Here is a 26,579-nt window from a genome sequence, read left to right as displayed (position 1 = left end):
GCCTGCAGGTCATCTCAGGGCTGATGGGGTGGGAAGACTGAGATACGACCTGCATAGTGGATGGTGGGGAAGGGCAGAAGAATCCCCCTGATAGAGCCACCCAACACTATCAGAGACACAAATGTCCATCCTGCTGACCCTCCCTTGTCCAAACCCCACCCTGGTGGTGACAACCCACACTTGACCAATAGTGTCACCTCACTGGGAGAAGCAAGGGCCTGGAAACTAGAAGTGACGAATAAAAGGCCACACCGAGAAGCAGCAGCACCAACTTGCTTTTGGCACCTTAGTGATCACCAGTAAGCTCCCAGATACCATGGTGCATTTTACGGCTGAAGAGAAGGCTGCTGTTGTTAGCCTGTGGGCCAAGGTGAACGTGGAGTTGGTTGGAGGCGAGGTCCTGGGAAGGTAGGCACTGGAGGGGGGCAGGAAGGCAGAAAGTGTTCCTGAAAGGGGAATTGGTCAGGTTTCTTACATACTGTGACTTCCCATCTGGTCTGTGACTATGATCATCCCACAGGCTCCTGGTTGTTTATCCATGGACCCAGAGGTTTTTTGACAATTTTGGCAACTTATCCTCTGAGTCTGCCATAATGGGCAACCCCAAGGTCAAGGCCCATGGCAAGAAGGTACTGACCTCCTTTGGCAACGCTGTTAAACATATGGATGACCTCAAGGACACCTTTGCTGAGCTGAGTGAGCTGCATTGTGACAAGATGCATGTGGATCCTGAGAACTTCAAGGTGAGTTCTAGGCACGCTTGTGCTCTGTTCCTTCACCCCAGATATTTGCATTGTGGGTACGTTAGGAAACACAGGTACTTAAGTCTGATTCTATGAAGGTAATAGTTGGGATGTAATATTTAAGGAAGAGCTTGATTTTGGTAGTTAGGTTGTTCCAAACGTCATAGTTAAGATGGAGTAGGATAATTATTGTGACCAGTGGAGACCACTGGCCATCTTATATTTCTGAAACAATTATTATGACCAGGGAAGAACATTGGCCACAACTGAGTTAAATGGTTTCGGCCTCAGCATACAATTACAGGAAGAAGAATGCCGTACCTTTGGTAATTGAAATTTTGTCTAAAAATGATGAATACATTTATGCATGATTCTTGAGTTTAGAACCTGGACTAAGCAAGACAAAATAACAGCAATCTTTTCAATGGATGATTGTGAACCCTGCCCCCTTTAGCAGTGATGGAATGCTCTCGTATACATGGCAGAAGATTCTTTGTCATGTGAGGGACCAAACAATTTGAATGTACATATTATCTGGGGACTTAGACTATACTTGCAGTACTATGATCCTACTTAAAAAAACGACAGAGTCTCTACAAAAGAGAAGCCATCCATAGCAATATTCTAATGTGGAAGCTGGCAGGGCAAATGAGAGAAGGCCAGACACAATGGAAAGTTCAGGGCTAGGAGTCATATTGATGCCGATGTCAAGCATATTATGGTAAACTTCTGTGGGATCATGACCCTGAAAGTTACTCAATCTCTTATCAGGAAGATAATGGATGTGACCAGCTTGAGGCTTTCTGTTCACTAGGTACCATTTTCTTTTTATCCCCACTCTCTCCCCAGCTTCTAGGCAACATGATTTTGATTGTCTTGGCAACTCACTTCAGCAAGGAGTTTACTTCACAGGTGCAGGCTGCTTGGCAGAAGCTGACCACTGCTGTGGCTACTGCTCTGGCCCACAGGTACCACTGAGGTGCTTATCTAACCATGTTGGCACCTACTGGATGGCCCTGTGTTCCAAGAGTCCATCTCCTGCAGATGGGCAGTGTCCTGCCCCCTTACTTAAGTGCTATATGATAAAAATAAAATAAACATTGTGCTCTATAAGAAACATCCTTGTCTTCTCTCTCTGTCTTTATCTCTTATGTTGATTCAGCTAAAAGAAAGCAATCCTATAAGGAACGGGGTTATTTGAGATAAGGAGTTTGGGGAGGATAGAGAAGAGAGCCTTATAAGATTCTTCAAGATAAGAGTGGCTTTGGGCACCTGGGTGGCTCAGTCAGTTAAGCATCCAACTCTTGGTTTCAGCTCAGGTCATGATCTCACAGTTCGTGCGTTCAAGTCCTGCATTGGGCTCTACACTGAAGTCATGGATCCTGCTTTGGATTCTCTCTCTCTCTCCTTCCCTCTCTGCCCCTCCCCCACGTGTTCTTTCTCTCTCTCTCTCTCTGTCTCCCTCTCCCTCCCAAATAAATCAATAAACTTAAAAAAAGTAGCTTCAAATGAAGGTACTTCTAGGAAGGGAAGGTAGACTCGAGTTGAATAATGTCTTCAGCAAAAGGGAGTGAATGGAGATACTCTAGAGAAATGTAAGAAGAATGTGGTAGTGAGTTGGGGTTCACAGAGGGGACTGTATAGGCTCAGAGCTCTTTGGTGCTATATTTTGCTTCCATTTAATATAAGAAACATGTTTTTATCAGCTGTAATAAAGTTCAGATGGGACTACCCAGAGACCTAGGCAAGGACCATGCTCTAAACTTTCCCTAGTGTCTTCAGTGGTATTAATGGAGGAACTGTCTCTAAGGCATAGGAAGTAACTGCTTTGATTTGAATCTGTATCTCACCTGCTAGTTCTGTGACCTGGAACATGTTTCCAATTCCTTTGGTGGAGACAAAAGGCCATTAATGTGGGAAAATGACAAATGCAGGGTCTAAGTGACAGAGGAGAAATCAGTCCCTTGAAAGCAGCACAGCGGCATAAAATTAGGGCCACTGCCGCCAGGAAAAAGCAGAAAAGAAACTATCATTATAAGCAAAGTACCAGTGAAATTTCTTGCACACACGAATAACATAGTGAATAGGGAATTTTAGGGAAACTGATCCATGTATGGATATAGAACTGACAAGAGAGGGTCTAACGTGGATCTATCCATAGGAATGTGCTGTGATTAGAATGAGGGCAAAGGACTGAACTTCACAGGGGCAATTAAACTAAGAAAAAAGTAAGGTATCATTGTGGCAAAGATACCGCAGGACTTGGAAGAGAGTGCAGTAGAGAGTAGTGAAGTCACAGATGATAGCCAGATTCCCTGTCTGGTGAATGAAAAGAGGAAAACCTATTCTCAGAACAGAAAATGCCGAGAGTCTCTTGTATGGAGCTGGCAGTTGAGCACAGCCATTTTTGTGGCCATCACTTTAAATTCCAATACCCAAGCCCCTGGCATAGAAGCAAAAAGCCTGGGCTTTAGGAATAGCAGGAAAAGATCAAATTACATCCCCATCACCTCGAAAAGTTTCGTCAACATTTCCCAGAATGAATTTCCTTGTTTGTAAAGTGGAATAATAATTACTATCTCATAAATATATTACAAAGTTTTCTGTTTTTGTTTTTCTTCCAAGATTTTATTCAAATTTAACTTAGTTAATATATAGCGTAGTGTTGGTTTCAAGAGTAGAATTCAGTGATTCATCACTTACATGTAACACCCAGTGTTCAACACAAGTGCCATCCTTAATGCCCATCACCCATTTAGCCCATCCCCCAACCTCTCCACCAGCAACCCTCAGTTTGTTCTCTACAGTTAAGAGTCTCTTGTGGTTTGTCCCCCTCTCTGTTTCTATCTTCTTTCATTTTTTCTTCCATTCCACCTATTTTGCTTCTTAAATTCCACATATGAGTGAAATCATGTAGTATTTGTCTTTCTCTGATTCGTTTTGCTTAGTGTAATACACTCTAGTTCCATCCACATTATTGCAAATGGCAACATTTCACTCTTTTCTGATGGCGGAGTAATATTCCAGTGTGTGTGTGTGTGTGTGTGTGTGTGTGTGTGTGTGTGTATTTGCTTTTGAAACATTTAGAACATTTGAAGGACGGGTATGGCTGTCATCATTCAGACCTCCCCCTGCAGGACCACACCTAGGCCTGGGCCAATCTGCTCACGGGAGCAGGGAGGGTAAGATCAGGCCTGGGCATAAAAGGAAGAGCAGGGATAGCTACCAGCTTACACTTGCTTCTGACACAACTGTGTTCGCTAGCAACCACACAAATAGACAACATGGGATTTCTGAGTGCTGAGGAGAAGGGTCTGGTCAATGGCCTGTGGAGCAAGGTGAACGTGGATGAAGTTGGCGGTGAGGCCCTGGGCAGGTTGGTATCCAGGTTGCAAGGCAGGCCTAAGGAGAGTGTGAATGGATGCTGGGCAGGTGGAGAAGGCTCAGTCGCTGGGGCTTCTGACAGGCACTGACTCCCTCTGTCCCTCTGTGCTGTTTTCACCCCTCAGGCTGCTGGTTGTCTACCCCTGGACTCAGAGGTTCTTTCAGTCCTTTGGGGACCTGTCCTCTGCTGATGCCATTATGGGCAACAGTAAGGTGAAGGCCCATGGCAAGAAGGTGCTGAACTCCTTCAGTGATGGCCTGAAAAACATCGACGACCTCAAGGGCGCCTTTGCTAAGCTCAGCGAGCTGCACTGTGACAAGCTGCACGTGGATCCCGAGAACTTCAGGGTGAGTCTAGGATATCTTCCGTTTGTTTTTTCTTTTCACTTTCTAGTCTTCTACTTTGGTTCCTTTATCTACCTGTTCACCCTCCAGCTTCCTTTTTACTTTAGAATATATCATCATTGAATGCTTTTCAAAATGTATGTAGTTTTATATTTTTCATTCAGTATTCCACGTCGTTTCCTTTCTCACATCCTTGTTTTTTTTTTTTTTAATCAAGCTCTTACTTAATAGTTTATCTTTTGCTTCTCTCTTTTTCTCCCTAACTTTTTTCCCTACTCAGTACCCAAATTATACATACTAGTTCTCATCTTCTACTTCTACACTTGGAATAGTCTTTCTATCTCTCCAAATGGGGATTGGAAGGGCTCCTCAAAGGGGAGAGGCTCAGGATGTCATCTAGAGTCCAAAAATCAGTTCAGAATTAAAGAATAATTGGAATTTTATGGAATCAAGACTCAATGGAAAGGAAAGGAAAGTGAATATCTGAGGCTGGTAGACCAGAAGTAGGGAAGTAGGGAAGCAGTAGTTGCTAAGACAGCCATCATCAGACTAATTAATCTGTTCCTTATTATATAAAACATATATAATAAAACTATACAGTATGCATACATATATGGTTACTCATTTCGGCCTATGGAGATAACCTGAAGATCAATTTGGGCTAGAGCATGGGCAGGAAAAAAAAAGATTGTTGGCTCAGTTTCTCAGAAGCCAAGCTTGATTTCTCTGTTAATCATGTATATTTTTGTATCTATGTCTTCCCCACAGCTCCTGGGCAACGTGCTGGTGTGTGTGCTGGCCCACCACTTTGGCCATGATTTCAACCCCCAGGTGCAGGCTGCCTTTCAGAAGGTGGTGGCTGGTGTGGCCAATGCCTTGGCCCACAAGTACCATTGAGATCATGGCCTATTTTCTGGTGACCACTAGAAGAACCTAGTTCCCTAAATTCGATCTTCTGAACTTGATGAAATAATGTCCACCTTCAAGGGTATGACTTCTGTCTAATAAAGAACTTTAACTCAACTTCCTGATTCATTTCACTTTATTTTATTTTATTTTATTTTATTTTATTTTATTTTATTTTATTTTTGTCTGGAGGTATGCTAAATCCCTTAGGATCTACAGATAGGAAGCTCTTGTGTTTTATTCAAAGAGGTCAAGGAAAATGAGAAAAGGAGGGGCACCAGGCATAGTCACTTATGTAGGACACTTCTCCCTCCCGAGCATTTGCATTGTCCAGAAAGTTTTAAATACATAGAGAATACTGGCATTACAGGGCCTCTGTGGAAGGCTTCACACAAAAGACATAGACTTCAGGCTAATGCTTTGATCTATTTCCAACATTTACAAAAAAATACTGTGCTCAGCTGGAGCCATAATGAATGATCAAGACACTGTCCTGTTTCTTTTTTTGCCTACATGCCTTGCTTGCAGTGTAGCTTTCAATACCACACTTCCTCAAGTGCTCCTGCTCTAAGGAATAACTTCCATCTTTTACTTGCCCCAAACACCCTCATAAATAATTCCTGCTCCCACCCTCCCATTTTAGACAAAATTCAATGCTTGTTTATTACTTGTGAGGCCTTTGGACCCTGGCCTTAATGAACTTTCCAATATTGCCTAAGGAAATCCTTCCAAACACATCCCTTCTACTTATTTTTAACATTTCTTCTTATCCATCACACTCACATTCTATGCTGTATAAATGTGTCTGACCATTTTATACTGTCCTATATGACTACTGTGCTCTGTTAAGTTCCTCCATAGGCAGTGAGTGAATATGTACTAAATGAAATAGTCAGTGGATGAATAAGTGATTATTCCCTATCTTCAAACTGTGGAACTAGAGAACAATCTGAGCAAGGGACCATTGCATAGAGTTCCTCCGGTATTGATGCTACAATATGCAATGAGGAAGCACATAGGGAAGTAAAACACTGATCAGAGATTTGCTTTCTGTTCCTTGTGTGCTGGACATTGGGCCTTATGAACTAATGCCTTACATATTTGTAAAAGTTCCCAGAATGAAGTCAAGATTCTGCCCCTGGAGATATACAGTTTCATATTTAACTTGGGAAAAAATTGCCCCTTTGCTTTTCATTAGTCAACACCATGGCCAACTTAGCGATATCAATAAAAGCTTGAGCCCAGTGGAGGAAATACCAGTGGCAATTATAAACTGAAACATTAAGTATCTTGTAATAATTACCACATACTTTATCAAAGTTATGGCTAGGTTGACTTTACTGCTTTTCATATAAGGCTACGACTTTTAAAAACTGTATGTCCATAACTTTTCTGAGTTCTGCTCTTCTTAGGGTATTTTTGCTTTATTTAATTTTATGAATTTAATTTAATTTAATTTTTGAAAGGATACTGGACTGAGGTAATTGAGAGATTGTGCATCTGGAAGAGAAGTGTAAAAGATAACTTTCTTGACCCAGGAAAATATGTATTAGATTGTTGAAATGCCTAGATGACTGAAGGGGATTTAAAATTGAACACTACTGCATGTACAAAAGTGTTTTGGTTCAGTGTCATTTTTGAAACACGTAAAACAACATACCTCTGGATGACAAGAGAATCTTCTTCAGGATGGATAGTCATGAAGAGAATCTTGAAGTCATACTCTTCATTACACTCAGACTAGGCCCATCCTGGTTCAAAACATTAAGAACTGTGCAAACTTGACATACTGGAGAAAAATAAAATTTGAAAAATTATCTCTCTTGGGGACTCTGTGTGTGTGTGTGTGTGTGTGTGTGCACATGTGTGCATATGTGTATGTGTGTATGTTAGTGCCCAATGGAGCTGGAATCAAGGTAAAGCAGACATCCTGTGGTTCCCCTTCACAGGGTAGAAATAAGCTTAAAAGGAAAAGAGGGCACTGGGTCTAGAAGCTTTCTAGAATCTTCAAATATTGATCAGGATTTGAGCCTGAGGCTCAGAACATAGCCACATTTATTCTTATTTTTCTCTGATAAGTCTGAGCTTTTGATGTCTTATTACAACCTTTCAGCCTTGTCACTGCAGAGTCATGAGTAAGAAAAGGAGAAGTCCATTTCCCTCTTCAGTCATGCTAAGTAGCAATGGTAAGATAGAACAGCAGTTCCTGTCTGGAAACCAGGAAGATGGTGGCTCTAGCAGTTGTCAGCACAAAAGAGTGGTCCATACATTCGTGGCCAAAGAAGACTGAAGGAAGAAGATGTAACAGAACTTAGGGGAACCATTTCTGAGTACAAGTAATGGTAGGGGAAGTCTAAGTAGGTACTACTTTCTGTCAGTCAAGATAGCAAAGCTATGGCTTTGACAATTTGGTACTTTACATTTAAAATATAAACATACTCCATATTGTTATTTAGTAAGGCCTCTGAATTTCTCATGACATATCTACAAAAGATATGTCCAGACCTCCCTTTGCACACTTACACCTGAACTCTGATATCAGGAGTGTGAAATAGAGTCTTGGAAACAGTCTGAATGTAAAGCAATGGTAAAGCTAATGGAGGTTTAAATTTAGTAAAATGAAACTCAAAGCCTACAGGTCAAACAAAATGTGTGTGTGTGTGTGTGTGTGTGTGTGTGTATTTGCTTTTGAAATATTTAGAACATTTGAAGGACGGGTATGGCTGTCATCATTCAGACCTCCCCCTGCAGGACCACACCTAGGCCTGGGCCAATCTGCTCACAGGAGCAGGGAGGGTAAGATCAGGCCTGGGCATAAAAGGAAGAGCAGGGATAGCTACCAGCTTACACTTGTTTCTGACACAGCTGTGTTCGCTAGCAACCACACAAACAGACACCATGTCGTTTCTGAGTGCTGAGGAGAAGGGTCTGGTCAATGGCCTGTGGAGCAAGGTGAACGTGGATGAAGTTGGCGGTGAGGCCCTGGGCAGGTTGGTATCCAGGTTGCAAGGCAGGCCTAAGGAGAGTGTGAATGGATGCTGGGCAGGTGGAGAAGGCTCAGTCGCTGGGGCTTCTGACAGGCACTGACTCCCTCTGTCCCTCTGTGCTGTTTTCACCCCTCAGGCTGCTGGTTGTCTACCCCTGGACTCAGAGGTTCTTTCAGTCCTTTGGGGACCTGTCTTCTGCTGATGCCATTATGAGCAACAGTAAGGTGAAGGCCCATGGCAAGAAGGTGCTGAACTCCTTCAGTGATGGCCTGAAAAACATCGACGACCTCAAGGGCACCTTTGCTAAGCTCAGCGAGCTGCACTGTGACAAGCTGCACGTGGATCCCGAGAACTTCAGGGTGAGTCTATGAGGTAGTCTCCTTCTCTTCCCTTTTCTGGACAAGCTCATGTTGTCCGTAAAGGTTATGGATATCCGGATGTTGTTTAAAATGGGAAAGAGGTATTCTAGTTGCACCAATATGGACCATTCAGGACTATTTTATTTCACCCTCTTTGCTTGTCCTCTTTTTGTTCTCTGTAATGACTTTCCTTGATTGTTTCAATTAAACTTTTGAGTGTTTAATCTAAACACTTCTCTTAATCCATCTAAAATTTTTTAGTCTAATGATTTTTTCCCTTATCTCTTCCCTTGAAAGCAAGGAGGGTAAAATATGATTGCTTCTTTACATAGTTTGAAAGAATAACCATGATATTTAAGTTCCAGTTTAGGTCAGAAGGAAAGAAACATTTCTATTTTATTAATTTTTTTCAACGTTTATTTATTTTTGGGACAGAGAGAGACAGAGCATGAACGGGGGAGGGGCAGAGAGAGAGGGAGACACAGAATCGGAAACAGGCTCCAGGCTCTGAGCCATCAGCCCAGAGCCTGACGCGGGGCTCGAACTCACAGACTGCGAGATCGTGACCTGGCTGAAGTCGGACGCTTAACCGACTGCGCCACCCAGGTGCCCCGAAAGAAACATTTCTAAATGTAAAATCAGGCTGATATGGTTAGAGTCACATCAATAGCAGCATCTGAAATCCAGTACGTTTCTGCTTATATTCTATGTGCACAACTTGCATCTGTGGATGGGGCTGGGGTACTCTGAGCCTAAGCTGGATCCCTCTGCTAACCATGTACATACCTCTTGTCTCTTCCCCACAGCTCCTGGGCAACGTGCTGGTGTGTGTGCTGGCCCACCACTTTGGCCATGATTTCAACCCCCAGGTGCAGGCTGCCTTTCAGAAGGTGGTGGCTGGTGTGGCCAGTGCCCTGGCCCACAGATACCACTGAGCTCCCTTCTTGCTTTCCAGGGAAAGTCCCTTGGTCCCTGGACCCTAATACCTGGACATGTCTAAATCATGAAATTCTTTGAACATCTGGCTCCTGCCTAATAAAGAATATTTATTTTCATTGCACTGGTGTATTTAAATTATTTCTGCATCTCTCACTCGAATGGGTACATGGTATGGGAGAGCAAAGCATTTAAAACATAAAGAAATGAGGGGCTAGTTCAGACCTTGGGAAAATATATCTATATCTTAGCCTCCATGACAGGAGAGGTCGTAAATAGCTACATATGTGGGAAAGAGATCCTGCTGCCTATTTTACTTTCCCTTAGAGAAGGATTCAAGTGGAGGCTTGATTTGGGGTTTGGATTTTTCCTATGCTTTATTTAAGTCATTTATTTTATTTAGCCTTCCTTATAAATGTCTTCCCTCTCTCCAGTTGTCCAGAGCCTCACAGCCCTAAATCCACCAAGTTTTTCTTCCTGAAGGTTCCACTGTTCCTCTAAGATTTCCCTTCGTCTTTTGCTGTCCCGTTATTTGCCCTCCTCATCACTCTTATCCTGGTTCCCTCTATCATCTTATAACAGAGACTCCATATGAAGGACCCAAAGGGGGGAGGTAGTTTCACTGCTCCTGGCCTTGAGACTTTCACAGTCTGCATTGGAAGGAAGGAACAAGTAATATTTTCAGAAATATATGACTAAGGAGAATGTGAAAAGGGACTTTTCATGTCTTGATATTCACTAATGTCTTGCAATCGTTTTGTGGGCTCACACCAAATGGAATACCATTCTCCTCAAGATGCTTCAGCATGCATACCCAGGAAGTGATTGGAGGCCTGTTCCCTCCTCCGTCTCTCTCTGATGCCTCTGATGACATCTCTGCCTTTCTAGTTATTAGTATAGTGTTACCATCAGCAACACGCCCTGATTTCATTTCCTGGTCAATAGCCACTTATGTGGATCCTAGATTCTGGAAATCAAATGACTTTGAAGTGGTCCTTGTCCTTTCCCACATTCTCATTCTGAATATAGCTAGGAAGACTCTGAAAGTATTGCAACCAACAAGTAAATTAATCAATTAATTAAATTAATATGCAGGCTTCATTCAAACACAGAATGGAGATGAATACAAGCTGTCCTTCTAAATGCATAACTGATGATTCTCTAAACTTTCAGGATCAGAAGGGAGTTAAAAGTGTGCCTTGCTGACAACTTTGTTCGTCTGCTGAAGGAATCTTCACATTTGTTATTGACCTGAGTATTACTGAATTTGCATACAGAGAGCATGGAAGAGCAGAGCTCCTGTAGATCTAGATAGATCTTTGATACAAGCAAAGTGGAACGAAGAGTCATGCAAGTATCTACAAGAAAGAGGACTACACATGCCCACATAAGCATCAGAATGGAGTGGCAAGGTGTGGCAGGGAGGAAGGTGAAGAGTCTAGGAGGTCAAAAGAAGGGCCTGACAGTGGATGGGAAACACTAATAATATTAAGTGGCCCAGGGTGTGCAATTTGGTGATGATTCTATTAGCAGAGCACTCTTTTTAAGCAGAATTGTGCAAAATTATTTAAGCCAAAGATGGCTTTGTTGACACTTATTTGGCCAAAGGTATAGTGTTTCCAAATGACAAATGCCCCATTTTGACACGACTAGGTACCATCTGGCTGCTGTTCTACTCCAGTACAAGCATTAGTTGGAGGCAGAGAAGGATGAAAGAGAGAAACAGAGTACATAGGGTGTGTATTTCATGTATAGAGATTACTATTCTTGTTTGAAAGCCGCTTAGCACTTGTGCTTCTCATGGGAAGGAGTCTCTCACTTCAATAGGTATCAAGCAGTACAGAACAATCTCAATTATTCACATTCATAAAACAGGAAAGGGCCAGAGATGTTCCAAAATTACTCTTGCTTCTGCAAATTTCTTTATAAAGTTACTTATTTTTTCTTCTAGGACTGATTTTTATTTTCTGATTGTCTCCGGGCAATGTATTAAAATGAATGCATTTACTAAATTCTTACAACTAAATGAGAAAGGGGATTCTCAGATGTACGTGAGGGCCTGGTGTTAGAGCTGAACAAGGCCTGAAATTTTGTCACAACTAATCACTTTGTTACTGGGAACACACAGGATTTTCTTCCATTTCAGAGAGAATACCTTGATAATGGCTCAGTGGATCCAGTCGGTCTTGATGCTATGAATGACTGGGTTCATCCACAATAGAAAGAAGATGTACACTTTGCCCATGATGAAATGGATGAGGAAGGAGGAATGGCCTGCAATGGAAGGGCCTAGAAGAGGGACATAAAGTAACATAAAGTATATCAGAATGTGACATACACACAGCTGTGAAAGCTTTGAGCTACTCCCTTCAGGAGGCAATGGGCACTTCAGATATGAGAATCAGAATAGAAGAAAGCACTATTAAAAAGAAATATGGGCCCATGGCAAGCAAGATGACCAATCAAGCACAGAGGCTGTTGATCTACGAGCCAGAGGAGGAGAGTTGGATCATATCCTAGTGTAGACAGTAGGAGTGAGAAAGGATATTGTTATCACAGTAAGACAGTAAGAGAAACCAAGGAGGTGAAGGCCATGAGGGATGGGGAAGGATGCACTCTGAATCCACCAAGCACTCTAATCTTCACTACCTGGGAGCTGATGAGCACTGAGGGATAGCTCAAAACCAACCCGCCCCAAATAATCTTATTAAAAATGGACAGAAGACATGAACAGACATTTCTGCAAAGAAGACATACAGATTGCCAACAGACACATGAAAAGATGATCCACATCACTAATTATCAGTAAATGTAAATTAAAACCACAATGATATATCACCTCACACCTGTCAAAATGGCTTAAATCAAAAGCACAAGAAACAACAAGTGTTGACGAGGATGTGGAAACATAGGAACCTTCATGCACTATTGGTGGGAATGCAAACTGGCATAGTCACCATAGAAAACAGTATGGAGGTTCCTCAAAGAATTAGATATACCTATGATCCAATAAATTCACTACTGAGTGTTACCCAATGAATTTGAAAACACTAATTCAAAAAGATATATGCACTCCTATGTTTATTGCAGCATTATTTACAATAGCCAAACTATTGAAGCAACCCAAGTAGCCATCGATAGATTAACAGATAAAGAAGATGTGGTATGTATATATGATGGAATATTACTCAGCCATAAAAAGAATGAAATCTTGCCATTTGCAACAACATGGGTGGATCTAGAGGGTATAATGCTAAGTGAAATTAGTCAGAAAAAGGAAAATACCTTATGATTTCACTCATAGGTGAAACTTAAGGTACAAACAAACAAAGAAAAAATAAGCAAACAATAAAAAAAGCAGATTCTTAACTATAGAGAAGAAACTGGTGGTTACCAGAAGGAAGGTAAGTGGGGGGTATGGGGAAATAGGTGATGGGTATTAAGAGTACACTTGTCATGAAAAGCATTGTGTGATGTATAGAATTGTTGAATCACTATATTGTACACCTGAAACTAATATAACACAGTACATTAATTATACATAGGAATTTAAAAAAATAACGTAGACAGTATAAACAATTTAGTCCAAGATGATTCCTGTTCTTTCAATATATTAAATTACCTCTACTCTTCTCTTCTCAGATGCATGGGACAATAAATATTTCTACACAGAGTTTTGATGCACCCCTTGGTCTCCTTGGCCAACCTGAATCGTTAATATTAATTTGTAGTCCTTATACTAACTCAACTCCTATCTCTGAAAGGAAATCAGAGGACATCAAAAAGACTAAGAAATACCACAAAGAAGTTCATGGAGGAATTATTAAAAGGGGAAAAAGGAGATGAAGGTAGCTTTGCTTTGTTGGTAAGGGAGTGGAAAGCATAAGAAAGTTGACTTTCTCAGTCTATGATAAGCCCTGAGCTGGGGAGTTTCTACATGAAGTGGAGAGCACATGAGGGAAGTAGGAGACTGGTCCCCTCCCTTCTCAGCTCCCTGTCTGCCTGCCTGCTCAGATTGGTGGTAGGGCTAAGCCTTAAACTTCACCATAATATCAGCTTTCTCACCTAAACTAAGGCTAGCCATGAAGAGGAGAGAGGAAATTAAAAGTAACAAAAAATATCCAAAAGGTGAAAAAAATTATGAAAGGGAAAAAGCAGAACAATTCTGAAGGAAACCTGGACATTATTTAATTGTTTATTTACCATAAGTAAACTAAAATAATAGAAAATTTAGAATAAGCATTTCTCGGGGCACCTGGGTGGCTCACTCAGTTAAGCCTCTCTCTGAGTGTTGATATCGGCTCAGGTCATGATCTCATGGTTCACGAGATAGAGCCCCGCATCCGGCTCTGCACTGGCAGCACAGAGCTTACTTGGGATTCTCTCCCTCTCTCTGGCCTCTCTCTCTCTAAGATAAATAAATAAGTATTAAAATATAAGCATTTCTTCCTTGCTGTCACTTTACACATTAGACCCAGGATGGAAAAAGAATGATCTACCTGTCTGCAGGGAAGAGATTTCCTACCTTACCAAGATGACTTATAGCCTTCTTCAAAGTTTAATCAGATATTTCTGGGAGATGACCTTGAGAGGAGAGACCCTTGTATTTCTCTCATTTTGTGCCTATTTGGGACCACGTTGCTTCCCACAATTGTTCTTCTCATACAATTTCTAGTCAAATATGGGCAAAAATATGTGTACTTGTTATTATTGTTCCTGGATGTAGCCATGAACAATTTAAACTTGCTGGAACTCAGTTTCTTCAGTGGAAAGATAAACTGTTCAGCAGCATATGCTAAAGATGAACATATACATACCCTACGACCCAGTAGTTTCCAGAAATTCTTGTGTGTGTACAAAATATCTACAATAATCTTCATAGCAAGATTATTTATTACAGTCAAAAGCTAGAAAGGACTCAAATGTCCATCCAGAGTAGTAGCAATAAATGTATTTGTGGTATATACATAAAATGGAATACCATCCAGCAATGGAAAAGAGTCAACTATAGTTATGTCAGCAATATGAATCCAATTCACAAATATTATGTTTCATAAATAAGTAAGATATTAAGAAAATGATAGAGCTCAATACATATACATTTTAAAAAGAGGGAAATGAATCAATCATGATAGATAAAATGAGAAAAATCAGGATAAGATTAATGATGGAGAGATAGCACATATACCATACATATTCTTTTATTCTTAGACATTTACACATGCTACCATCCCTTCCTGGATCATCACTGCCACTATTTTTACTGATATATAAGGTATTTCCAGTGTTGGGTGTTACTTCCTACAATATATTTTTTTCTGACCTTTTCTCCTTCTGAAAGTCTTTAACTGTGACCTTCGTTTATATTTCCATAGAGATGCATTAAAAGTGGTACAGTAGGTATCACGCCAAACCCTATTACTCACTAACCTACAAACTGTGATTATGGTCTTTGTGGGTTTTTTTTAACCATAGAACCTGGACCTCAGTGCCTGTATACAGTGTATTTTCAAAAACAAAATGAAATAAAACAAACTCCCACTCCCCAAAAAAAGCTAAAAAGAAAGACAAAAATTATAAAGTCTATGAAGGATTAAATGAATGAACCACTTCTATGGTACAAGTGCTTTTCCTGGGCATTTTGTCCCATTCGAGGACAATAGCACCTTCCAAATAGTTGCTCTTTCTATTCTGAAAGACATGGCCTGGCTCATACCTGATTTGTAAGTCTATAGAACCTGAGACACTAGCATCTCAGGTAATGAGCCTTTATCATCTTTGAAGCGTTCAGAAATTCAAGGATCTAGGAATTGTAGGAATTTAAGCAATTAAAATTTGACATTTTCTGTAATGTCACAATATAACAATGGCTGAGAAGCACTGAAATTTGGTTCCCATAAATAAAAAGTGATCTATTCTCACATAATGCAAAAAAACATTGTCAAAGGCCACAGCAAGAGCAGTCTCCCAGCACGGCATCATCAGAGCAGAAGAATCTTGGATAGGGTAAGCAAAGGCCATGTTAGTCACCCATGGCTTCACATAAGCCCTAGAGGGAAGTCTACCCACCATCTTTTTTTCCCCAGAAACAACACATCCTAGCCATAACATCTTGGTAAATTGCTTTGAGTAACTCCCCTGAGATGCTGTGGCTATATTCTCACCCTTCCCTCATCTGGCTAAGGTTAGAGTTTCACTGGGTGAGTTAACTTTTGCCTCTCCACAAGCTTACCATCCTAAGATATGGCCAGCATTACTCTCTGCACAAGGTATTGCAGCTAAGAGCCTCATCTTTGTGGCAGTAGTAGGGCTAGTAGGCAAGGCATGTTATCTAGGGGTGCCCTGGAAGCCCTTTTTGCCCTTGGGAGTTTGGGTTCCCACTGATTGTGAAGGAGTTTGAACAGTCATCTGAGAATCCCCCAGTTCTAGTCTTGCCTATGGTATCTGTCTCTCCCATGCTCTGGAGACACAATAACCAGTTATCTGGGCCTAGGTTCCACTCACAGCAAAGTAGTGCTCTCTCTGTTGGGGATGAAACAGGAACAAAGGAACTAATTTATTTCTTCTTAAATCCTCTTCCTGTAAAGGAGGGTGGAACTGGAAATTAATGCCAGTATGTGAATTCAACATTTCATTATTAACAGCATTTCTGTCAAGCATATAAACATGATCATGGTAATAAAATTTACATGAATAAATCATAATTCTAGATGAAACTGTTTTTAAAACTTATTTATTTTTGAGAGAGAGAGACAGAGAGAGAGAATGAGAGCCAGCACAGGAGGGGCAGAGAGAGAAAGAGAGAGAATCCCAAGCAGGCTCTTCAGTGTCATCGAGGAGCCTGATGTGGGACTTGAACCCATGAACCATGAGATCATGACCTGAGCCAAAATCAAGAGTTGGATGCCTAATCAACTAAACCATACTGATACCTCTCTAGATGTAACTATTAATTTCTATAATATCCACCAGTTTTCTAGGTCTTTCTGAAGACCTTACTGATTTAATATGACAATACATTTTTTTATTACTGGCCAAGCTATTCTTCTCCACTGTGTGAGGATTACAGAACAAGAGAAGTAATGAAAATGGTGATTGTTGGTGCCTACACTGAAGTCATAGAAATGACTTGGACAACAGCAGGAGTCTAGCAGTGTGTATTCTGGTACTCAATTTCCTAGAAAGACCCTGCAAGTTTTTTTATCTTGAAAACATGGGGGATGAATAAGATAGTCTTGGCCTATTCTGTAATCTTCAGGGGACAATTTAAAATATGTGGAACACTTGGGAGGAGCCAAGATGGTGGAACAGCATGGAAGTTTTTTGTGTGTCACACGTCCCTGAAATACAGCCAGACCAACACTAAACCATCCTGCCCACCTAGAAAACGGGTCTGAGGATTAACACAACAATCTGCATAACCTGAACCACAGAATTTAGCAGGTACATGGTGTGGAGAGACGAATTTGAGGAAAAAGAAGCAGCGGCTGTCAGGGAGCCACTTTTGCATGAGGAGAGAGGATGGAGACAGCTGCGGGGGGGGGGGGGTGGAGAATACAGGAAAAGCACCCCTCCCCAAAGGCAGCTGAAATAAAAATGGAAAATGGGACATAGCTGCAGGGACTGAGCTAAAAAGGGAGAAGGGAGAAAGGAGAAAGGAGAGGGTTTAAATTCCATTAAGACTGTAAACAGGGGGCGCGCAGAGTCTGAAACTCTGCATCTCGATACCTGGAGGTACTCTGGTAGGAAGGCTGGATCCCCAGGAGCAGAGTAGTGTGTGAGAGGTTCTCAGGCCACATGGAGAGAAGCGGTTCCACTGCTGGAAGGACATTTGATAGAGGCTGTGAGGCCACCTGGGCCCAGCAGACCCCAGAGAATGGCCACATTCGCTGGTGCTGGAACAAGGTCATTGGGGGTGAAGCCTGGTGTCAGATGTGTGTTGTGATTTTCCATAATCCGTGAAACGCTGCTGCTACACTGTCTCCTGAACTTTTTCTGGGGCGCACTGGCACGTGGCTGCAGTATCTGGGTATCAGCAGCAGCATGGTCCCGCAAGTGCTCCTGGGTGTGGCTGGCACCTGGCCATTGCTCGGTGAGACCCTCTGCAAAGGGGAAGAATGGGTCAAGGCTGCAGTGCCTCAGAAGTGGGGGGCCGGGGAAAGTAGTGGCATCTGAGACAAAACTAGGGAGGGAGGTGCTGCCTGGGGCTTGGTCACAGACAATGTGGAAGCAGGGAGTGGACGGAAGCTGAAGACGAAGGACGGGTACACAATTGCTGATCAGGGAGAATAGAGTTCCAATACTAGAGACTGGGTAGCTGGTGACGCCATTTTCACTGCTCCAGTGCATGCTACTAAGCACCTACCAGCGCCACAACAATGCATCCCAGTAGGCTAGCAGCACCATCTAGTGGAGAACAGAGCCATTACACTAAGCCCCAGCCAACTGGGCCAACCTTGCTCTTCAAGAACACAAGTCTCACCACCTGCTTAGTTTATGGACTATAAAGCGCTTCATAGTTTGACTTCTAGGGGAAAATGAAGCAATTTCAGTCATATTTCAGTTGTTATCTGGTCCATCTATTCAATTTTCTTTATTTTCTTAATTTTAATTTTTATTTATTTTTTCTCTCTTCTGTTTCTTTTATTTTTCTTGAATACAGAAAGAGGAAAACTTCATTTTTATTTTCAATTTTAATTAAAAATATTTTTCTAGAATTTTTTCTACTATATTTTTTACTTTTTTGTAAATTTTTTCAAATTTTATTTTACTTCTATCATTTCATTTTAGTCTACTTTAGTGTATTCATTTTTTAAAATTTTCAAATGATTTCTTTTTTCCCCCTTTTTTCTCTAATCGAACAAACCACTTTCAACACGCAGACCCAAACACACTTAGGATCTAGCATCATTTATTCAATTTTTTTCCCTAGAAACGTATACACTATGAAAACTGAAACAGGAAGAAATAGAAAATTTGAACAGACCCATAACCAGTAAATAAATCAAATTAGTAATCAAAAATTTCCCAAAACACAAGAGTCCAGGGCCAGATGGCTTTCCAGGGGAAGTCTACCAAACATTTAAGGAAGAGTTAACACCTATTCTCTTGAAGCTGTTCCAAAAAATAGAAATGAAAGGAAAATTTCCAAACTTTCTCTGAGGCCAGCATTACCTTGATTCCAAAACCAGACAGAGACCCCACTGAAAAGGAGAACTATAGACCATTTTCCCTGATGAACATGGATGCAAAAATCCTCAACAAGATATTAGCCAACTGGATGCAACAATACATTAAACAATTATTCACCACTACCAAGCGGGATTTATACCTGGAATTCAGGGCTGGTTCAATATCCACAAAACAATTAATGTGATTCATCACATCAATAAAAGAAAGAACAAGAACCATATGATCCTCTCAATAGATGCAGAGGAAGCATTTGACAAAATACAGCATCCTTTCTTGATAAAAACCCTCAAGAAAGTAAGGATAGGAGACCTGGGAAGATGGTGGCATAGGAGGACGCTGGGTTCACCTCATCCTGCTGATCACTTAGATTCCACCCACATCTGCATAAATAACCCAGAAAACTGGCAGAAGACTAGCAGAACAGACTCTCCAGAGCCAAGAGTAGACAAGAGGTCCATGGAAGAGGGTAGCAAGGAAGGAGACGCAGTGCATGCTACACGGACTGGTGGGAGGGAGCTGGGGTGGTGGAAGGGCACCCCGCCTGGCAAGGCAGAGCCCCTGAAGTCTGGCTTGCAAAAGCGGAGGGGCCAGACTCCATGGGTTCTGACAGCCAGGGGGACTTAACATCTGGAATGTTAGAAGTCAACAGCTCTGCTCTAGGAGAGTGGAGAGGGAGAGAGAACAATGGGAGGGAGAGTTGTTGAGCCCCGGAAGACAGAGCTCAGCTCGGCGGTGGAACAAAGGCACTGGCAAGCATCATCTTCCTCTCCCATCCCCCAGCCGAAATTCCAAAGGGAGCCAGTTCCCATCACTGAACTTGCTTGCACCGTGCAAGCACCCAATGCTGTGCTTCTGTGGATCCATCCCTCCTCTGGACCTGCCTCCCTCCGGTGCTGCAGGTCCCTTCCTGCAGGGGATCACTGATGGCAAAGCGAGCTAAGCCTGCCTCTCCCACCCCTGTGCACCTTAAGGATCCAACCTGGCTAATACGCCCTAGGCCAGATCCCATGGAAGCAGCACCGCATGCCTGGCAGTGTGCAAGTAGCCCAGACAGGGCCACACCACTCCACAGTGAGTCCTGCCCCTAGGAGAAGGGAAGATAAGGTACACACCAGTCTGACTGTGGCCCCAGCAGTGGGCTAGGGGCAGACATCAGGTCTGACTGTGGCCCCCCACCAACACAAGTTACTCAGGACAGCACAGGGGAAGTGCCCTGCAGTTCCACGCCACTGCAGGGACTACCCAAAATGACAAAACGGAAGAATTCTCCTCAAAAGAAACTCCAAGAAGTAGTGACAGCTAACAAATTGATCAAAAACGATTTAAGCAATATAATAGAACAAGAATTTAGAATAATAGTCATAAAATTAATCACTGGGCTTGAAAAAAGCATAGAAGACAGCAGAGAATCTATTGCTACAGAGATCAAGGGACTAAGAAATAGTCATGAGGAGCTAAAAAATGCTATAAGTGAGGTATAAAATAAACTTGAGGCAGTTAGAGCAAGGATTGAATAAGCAGAGGAGAGAATAGGTGAATTAGAAGGTAAAATTATGGAAAAAGAGGAAGCTGAGAAAAAGAGAGATAAAACAATCCAGGAGTATGAAGGGAGAATTAGAGAACTAAGTGGTGCAATCACACAGAACAATATCCATATCATAGGAATTCCAGAGGAAGGAGAGAGAAAGGGGCTGAAGGTGTACTTGAACAAATCTTACCTGAGAACTTCCCTGATCTGGGGAAGGGAAAAAGCATTGAAATCCAAGAGGCACAGAGAACTCCCTTCACACATAACTTGAATCTATCTTCTGCACGACATATAGTGAAACTGGCAAAATACACGGATAAAGAGAAAATTCTGAAAGCAGCTAGGGATAAACAGGCTCTAACTTACAAAGGTAGACATATAAGAGTAGTGGCAGACCTATCTACTGAAAGTTGGCAGGCCAGAAAGGAATGGCAGGAAATCTTCAATGTGCTGAACAGAAAAAATATGCAGCTGAGAATCCTTTATCCAGCAAGTCTGTCATTCAGAATAGGAGAGATAAAGGTTTTCCCAAACAAACAAAAACTGAAGGGATTCATCACCAATAAACCATCTGAAAAGAGATCTGAAAAGGGATTCTGTGAGTGAAATGTTCAAGGACTGCAAAGTACCAGAGACATCACTACAAGCATGAAACCTACAGACATCACAATGACTCTAAACCCACATCTTTCAGTAATACAACTGAATGTAAATGGACTAAATGCTCCAACCAAAAGACATAGGGTATCAGAATGGATAAAAAAAAAACAAGACCCATCTATTTGCTGTCTACAGGAGACTCATTTTAGACCTGAGGACACCTTCAGATTGAAAGTGAAGGGATGGAAAACTATCTATCATGCTACTGGAAGTCAAAGGAAAGCTGGAATAGCCATATTTAGATCAGACAAAATAGACTTTAAATTAAAGCCTGTAACAAGAGATGAAGAAGGGCATTATATAATAATTACAGGGTCTATCCATAAGGAAGAGGTAACAATTATAAATATCTATGCACTGATATCAGCAGCCCTCAAATATGTAAAACAATTAATCACAAACATAAGCAACCTTATTGATAAGAATGTGGTAATTGTAGGGGACTTTAATACCCCACTAACAACAATGCATAGATCACCTAGACACAGGATCAATAAAGAAAAAAGGGCCCTGAATGATACATTGGATCAGATGGACTTGACGGATGTATATACAAAACTCTGCATCTTAGGGCACCAGAATATATTTTCTTCTCGAATGCACATGGAACATTCTCCAAGATAGATCACATACTGGGTCACAAAACAGCCCTTAATAAGTATACAAAAATTGAGATCATACCATGCACACTTTCAGACCACAGTGCTATGAAACTTGAAATCAACAACAGGAAGAAGTCTGGAAAACCTCCAAAAGCATGGAGTTAAAGAACACCCTACTAAAGAATGAATTGGTCAACCAGGCAATTAGAGAAGAAATTTAAAAATATGTGGAAACAAATGAAGATGAAAATACAACAATCCAAATGCTTTGGGATGCAGCAAAGGTACTTCTGAGAGGAAAATATATTGCAATCCAGGCCTATCTCAACAAACAAGAAAAATCCCAGATACAAAATCTAACAGCACACATAAGGAACTAGAAGCAGAACAGCAAAGACACCCCAAAACCAGCAGAAGAAGAGAAATAATAAAGATCAGAGCAGAAATAAACAATATAGTATCTAAAAAAGACTGTAGAGCAGATAAATGACACCAGAGTTGGTTTTTTGAAAAAAAAATAAACAAAATTGATAAATCTCTAGCCAGGCTTCTAAAAGAGAAAATGGAGATGACTCAAATAGATAAAATCATGAATGAAAATGGAATTATTACAACCAATCCCTCAGAAATAAAAGCAATTATCAGGGAATGCTATGAAAAATTATATGCCAACTAACTGGACAATCTGGAAGAAATGGACAAATTCCTAAGTACCCACACACTTCCAAAACTCAAACAGGATGAAATAGAAAACTTGAACAGACCCATAACCAGCGAAGAAATTGAATCAGTTATCAAAAATCTCCCAACAAATAAGAGTCCTGGACCAGACGGCTTCCCTGGGGAATTCTACCAGACATTTAAAGCAGAGATAATACCTATCCTTCTGAAACTGCTCCAAAAAATAGAAAGGGAAGGAGAACTTCCAGACTCATTCTATGAAGCCAGCATTACTTAGATTCCTAAACCAGACAGACCCAGTAAAAAAAGAGAACTACAGGCCAATATCCCTGATTAACATGGATGCAAAAATTCTCAACAAGATACTAGCAAATCGAATTCAACAGCATATAAAAAGAATTATTCACCATGATCAAGTGGGATTCATTCCTGGGATGCAGGGCTGGTTCAACATTCGCAAATCAATCAATGTGATACATCACATTAATAAAAGAAAAGATAAGAACCATATGATCCTGTCAATCGATGCAGAAAAGGCCTTTGACAAAATCCAGCACCCTTTCTTAATAAAAGGCCTTGAGAAAGTCGGGATAGAAGGAACATACTTAAACATCATAGAAGCCATTTATGAAAAGCCCACAGTTAATATCATCCTCAATGTGGAAAAACTGAGACCTTTCCCCCTGAGATCAGGAACATGACAGGGATGTCCAGTCTCACCACTGTTGTTTAACACAGTGTTGGAAGTGCTAGCGTCAGCAATCAGACAACAAAACAAAATCAAAGGCATCAAAACTGGCAAAGACGAATCAAGCTTTCACTTTTTACAGGTGACATGATATTATACATATGGAAAACCCAGTAGACTCCACCAATAGTCTGCTAGAACTGATACATGAATTCAGCAAAGTTGCAGGATACAAAATCAATGTACGGAAATCAGTTGCATTCTTATACACTAACAATGAAGCAACAGAAAGACAAATAAAGAAACTGATCCCATTCACAATTGCACCAAGAAGCATAAAATACCTAGGAATAAACCTAACCGAAGATGTAAAAGATCTGTATGCTGAAAGCTATAAAAAGCTTATGAAGGAAATTGAAGAACATACAAAGAAATGGAAGAACATTCCGTGCTCATGCTTTGGAAGAATAAATATTGTTAAAATGTCAATACTACCCAAAGCTATCTACACATTCAATGCAATCCCAATCAAAATTGCACCAACATTCTTCTCAAAGCTAGAACAAGCAATCCTAAGATTTGTATGGAACCACAGAAGACCCTGAATAGCCAAAATAATATTGAAGAAGACCAAAGCAGGAGACTTCACAATCCCATATTTTAGCCTTTACTACAAAGCTGTAATCATCAAGACAGCATGGTATTGGCACAAAAACAGGCACATAGACCAATGAAATAGAATAGAGACTCCAGAATTGGACCCTCAAAAGTATGACCAACTAATCCTTGACAAAGCAGGGAAGAATATCCAACAGAAAAAGACAGTCTCTTTAACAAATGGTGCTGGGAGAACTGGACAGCAACATGCAGAAGAATGAAACTAGACCACTTTCTAACACCACTCACAAAAATAAACTCAAAATGGATAAAGGACCTGAATGTAAGACAGGAAACCATCAAAACCCTAGAGGAGAAAGCAGGAAAAAAAACCTCTCTGACCTCAGCTGCAGCAATTTCTTACTTGACACATCTCCAAAAGCAAGGGAATTAAAAGCAAAAATGAACTCTTGGGACCTCATGAAGATAAACAGCTTCTGCACTGCAAAGGAAACAACAAAACTAAAAGGCAGCCAACAGAATGGGAAAAGATATTTGCAACTGACATATCAGACAAAGGGCTAGTATCCAAAATCTATGAAGAACTCACAAGACTACACACCCGGAAAACAAATAATCCAATGAAGAAATGGGCAGAAAACATGAATAGGCACTTCTGTAAAGAAGACATCCAGATGGCCAAAAGGCACATGAAAAGATGCTCAATGTCACTCCTCATCAGGGAAATACAAATCAAAACCACACTGAGATAACACCTCACACCAGTCAGAGTGGCTAAAATGAATAAAACAGGAGACTATAGGTGTGGAGTGGATGTGAAGAAATGGGAACCCTCTTACCCTGTTGATAGGAATGCAAACTGGTGCAGCCACTCTGGAAAACAGTGTGGAGGTTCCTCAAAAAATTAAAAATAGATCTGCCCTAGGACCCAGTAATAGCACTACTAGAAATTTACCCAAGGGATACAGGAGTCCTGAGGGATAGGGGCCCTTGTACCCCAATGTTTATAGCAGCACTTTCAACAATAGCCAAATTATGGAAGGAGACTAAATGTCCACCAACTGATGAATGGATAAAGAAATTGTGGTTTATATACACAATGGAGTACTACATGGCAATGAGAAAGAATGAAATATGGCCTTTTGTAGCAACGTGGATGGAACTGGAGAGTGTGATGCTAAGTGAAATAAGTCAGGCAGAGAAAGACAGATACCATATGTTTTCACTCATATGTGGATCCTGAGAAACTTAACAGAAACCCATGGAGGAGGGGAAGGAAAAAAAAAAGAGAGGGAGGGAGCCAAATCATAAGATACTCTTAAAAACTGAGAATAAACTGAGGGATGATGGGGGTTGGGAGGGAGGGGAAAGTGGGTGATGGGCATTGAGGAGGGCACCTGTTGGGATGAGCCCTCGGTGTTGTATGGAAACCAATTTCACAATAAAATTCATTTTTAAAAAAGGGAAAAAAAAGAAAGTAGGGATAGAAGGATCATACCTCGAGATCATAGAAGCCATATATGAACGACCCAAAGCTAATATCATCCTCAATCGGGAAAAACTGAGAGCTTTCCCTCTAAGGTCAGGAACAAGACAGGGATGTCCACTCTTGCCACTGTTATTCAACATAGTATTGAAGTCTTAGCCTCTGCAACTGGACAGCACAAAGAAATAAAAGGCATCCAAATCGGCCAGGAGGAGGTCAAACTTTCACTCTTTTCCTGTGGGAAAACCCACAGGATTCCACCAAAAAACTGCTAGAACTGATTCATGAATTCAGCAAAATTGCAGGATATAAAATCAAGGCACAGAAATCGGGTGCATTCCTATTCACCAAAAATGAAGCAACAAAAGGAGAAATCAAGGAATCAATCCCATTCAAAATTGCACCAAAAACCATAAAATACCTAGGAATAAATCTAACCAGAGAGGTGAAAAATCTATACACTGAAAACTATAGAAAGCTTATGAAAGAAATTGAAGAAGACACCAAAAAATGGAAGAAGATTCCATGCTCCTGGATAAGAAGAACAAATATTGTTAAAATGTCGATAGTACCCAAAGCAATCTACATATGCAATGCAATCCCTATCAAAGTACCACCAGCATTCTTCACGGAGCTAGCTAGAACAAATAATCCTAAAGTTTGTATGGAAACAGCAAAGACCCTGAATAGCCAAAGCGATCTTGAAAAAGAAAACCATAGCAGGAGGCATCACAATCCCGGACTTCAAGCTATACTACAAAACTGTAATCATCAAGACAGTATAAGAACAGACTGGCATAAGAACAGACACTCAGATCAGTGGAGCAGAATACAGAACCCAGTAATGGATCCACAAACGTATGGCAAACTAATCTTTGACAAAGCAGGAAAGAATATCCAGTGGAATAAAGACAGTCTCTCCAGCAAGTGGTGCTGGGAAAACTGGATAGCAACATGAAGAAGACTGAACCTGGACTACTTTCTTACACCATTCACAAAAATAAACTCAAAAGGATGAAAGACCTACATGTAAGACAGGAAGCCATCAAAATCCTCCAGGAGAAACCAGTCAAAAACATCTTTGATCTTGGCTGCAGCAACTTCTTACTCAACATGTCTCTGGAGGCAAGGGAAACAAATGTCAAAATGAACTACTGGGACCTCATCAAAATAAAAAGCTTCTGCACAGCAATGGAAACTATCAGCAAAACTAAAAGGCAACTGACAGAATGGGAGAAGATATCTGCAAATGACATATCAGATAAATGGTTAGTATCCAAAATCTATAAAGAACTTATCAAACTCAACACCCACAAAACAAAGAATCCAGCGAAGAAATGGGCAAAAGACATGAATAGACACTTCTCCAAAGAAGACATCCAGATGGCCAACTGACGCATGAAAAAATGCTCAACATCACTCATCATCAGGGAAATACAAATCAAAACCACTATGAGATACCTC

General features: G+C 41.1%; 3 protein-coding genes across 5 annotated transcripts; all 3 read left to right on the top strand.

Moving 5' to 3' along the window:
• The first annotated feature begins 212 nt into the window (after positions 1–212).
• LOC123601250 (hemoglobin subunit epsilon-2) lies at positions 213–1,860 on the top strand. 3 transcript variants are annotated; one of them, XM_045484257.1, is made up of 3 exons: positions 213–408; positions 521–743; positions 1,656–1,860. In XM_045484257.1, exons 1-3 carry the CDS (start codon positions 317–319, stop codon positions 1,719–1,721), a joined length of 381 nt encoding a protein of 126 aa, XP_045340213.1. In that variant the 5' UTR covers positions 213–316; the 3' UTR covers positions 1,722–1,860. The 3 variants fall into 3 exon arrangements, with proteins under 3 accessions (XP_045340213.1, XP_045340215.1, XP_045340212.1); XM_045484259.1 differs by lacking the exon at positions 1,656–1,860 and adding an exon at positions 1,128–1,586 and having other exon boundaries at positions 214–408; XM_045484256.1 differs by having other exon boundaries at positions 224–408; positions 1,593–1,860.
• A 2,102-nt stretch (positions 1,861–3,962) lies between these two features.
• LOC123601249 (hemoglobin subunit beta) lies at positions 3,963–5,495 on the top strand. The gene is made up of 3 exons (XM_045484255.1): positions 3,963–4,119; positions 4,253–4,475; positions 5,241–5,495. Exons 1-3 carry the CDS (start codon positions 4,028–4,030, stop codon positions 5,367–5,369), a joined length of 444 nt encoding a protein of 147 aa, XP_045340211.1. The 5' UTR covers positions 3,963–4,027; the 3' UTR covers positions 5,370–5,495.
• A 2,724-nt stretch (positions 5,496–8,219) lies between these two features.
• On the top strand, positions 8,220–9,784 carry LOC123601248 (hemoglobin subunit beta-1). The gene is made up of 3 exons (XM_045484254.1): positions 8,220–8,368; positions 8,502–8,724; positions 9,531–9,784. The coding sequence occupies exons 1-3, from the start codon at positions 8,277–8,279 to the stop codon at positions 9,657–9,659; spliced, it is 444 nt and encodes a 147-aa protein (XP_045340210.1). The 5' UTR covers positions 8,220–8,276; the 3' UTR covers positions 9,660–9,784.
• Positions 9,785–26,579: the final 16,795 nt, after the last annotated feature.

The sequence above is a fragment of the Leopardus geoffroyi genome, chromosome D1 (genome assembly GCF_018350155.1).
Source record: "Leopardus geoffroyi isolate Oge1 chromosome D1, O.geoffroyi_Oge1_pat1.0, whole genome shotgun sequence".
Classification (NCBI taxonomy): Eukaryota; Metazoa; Chordata; class Mammalia; order Carnivora; family Felidae; genus Leopardus; species Leopardus geoffroyi.
Note: the sequence above shows the minus strand (reverse complement) of the source record. Positions and strands in the feature narration are given on the sequence as shown.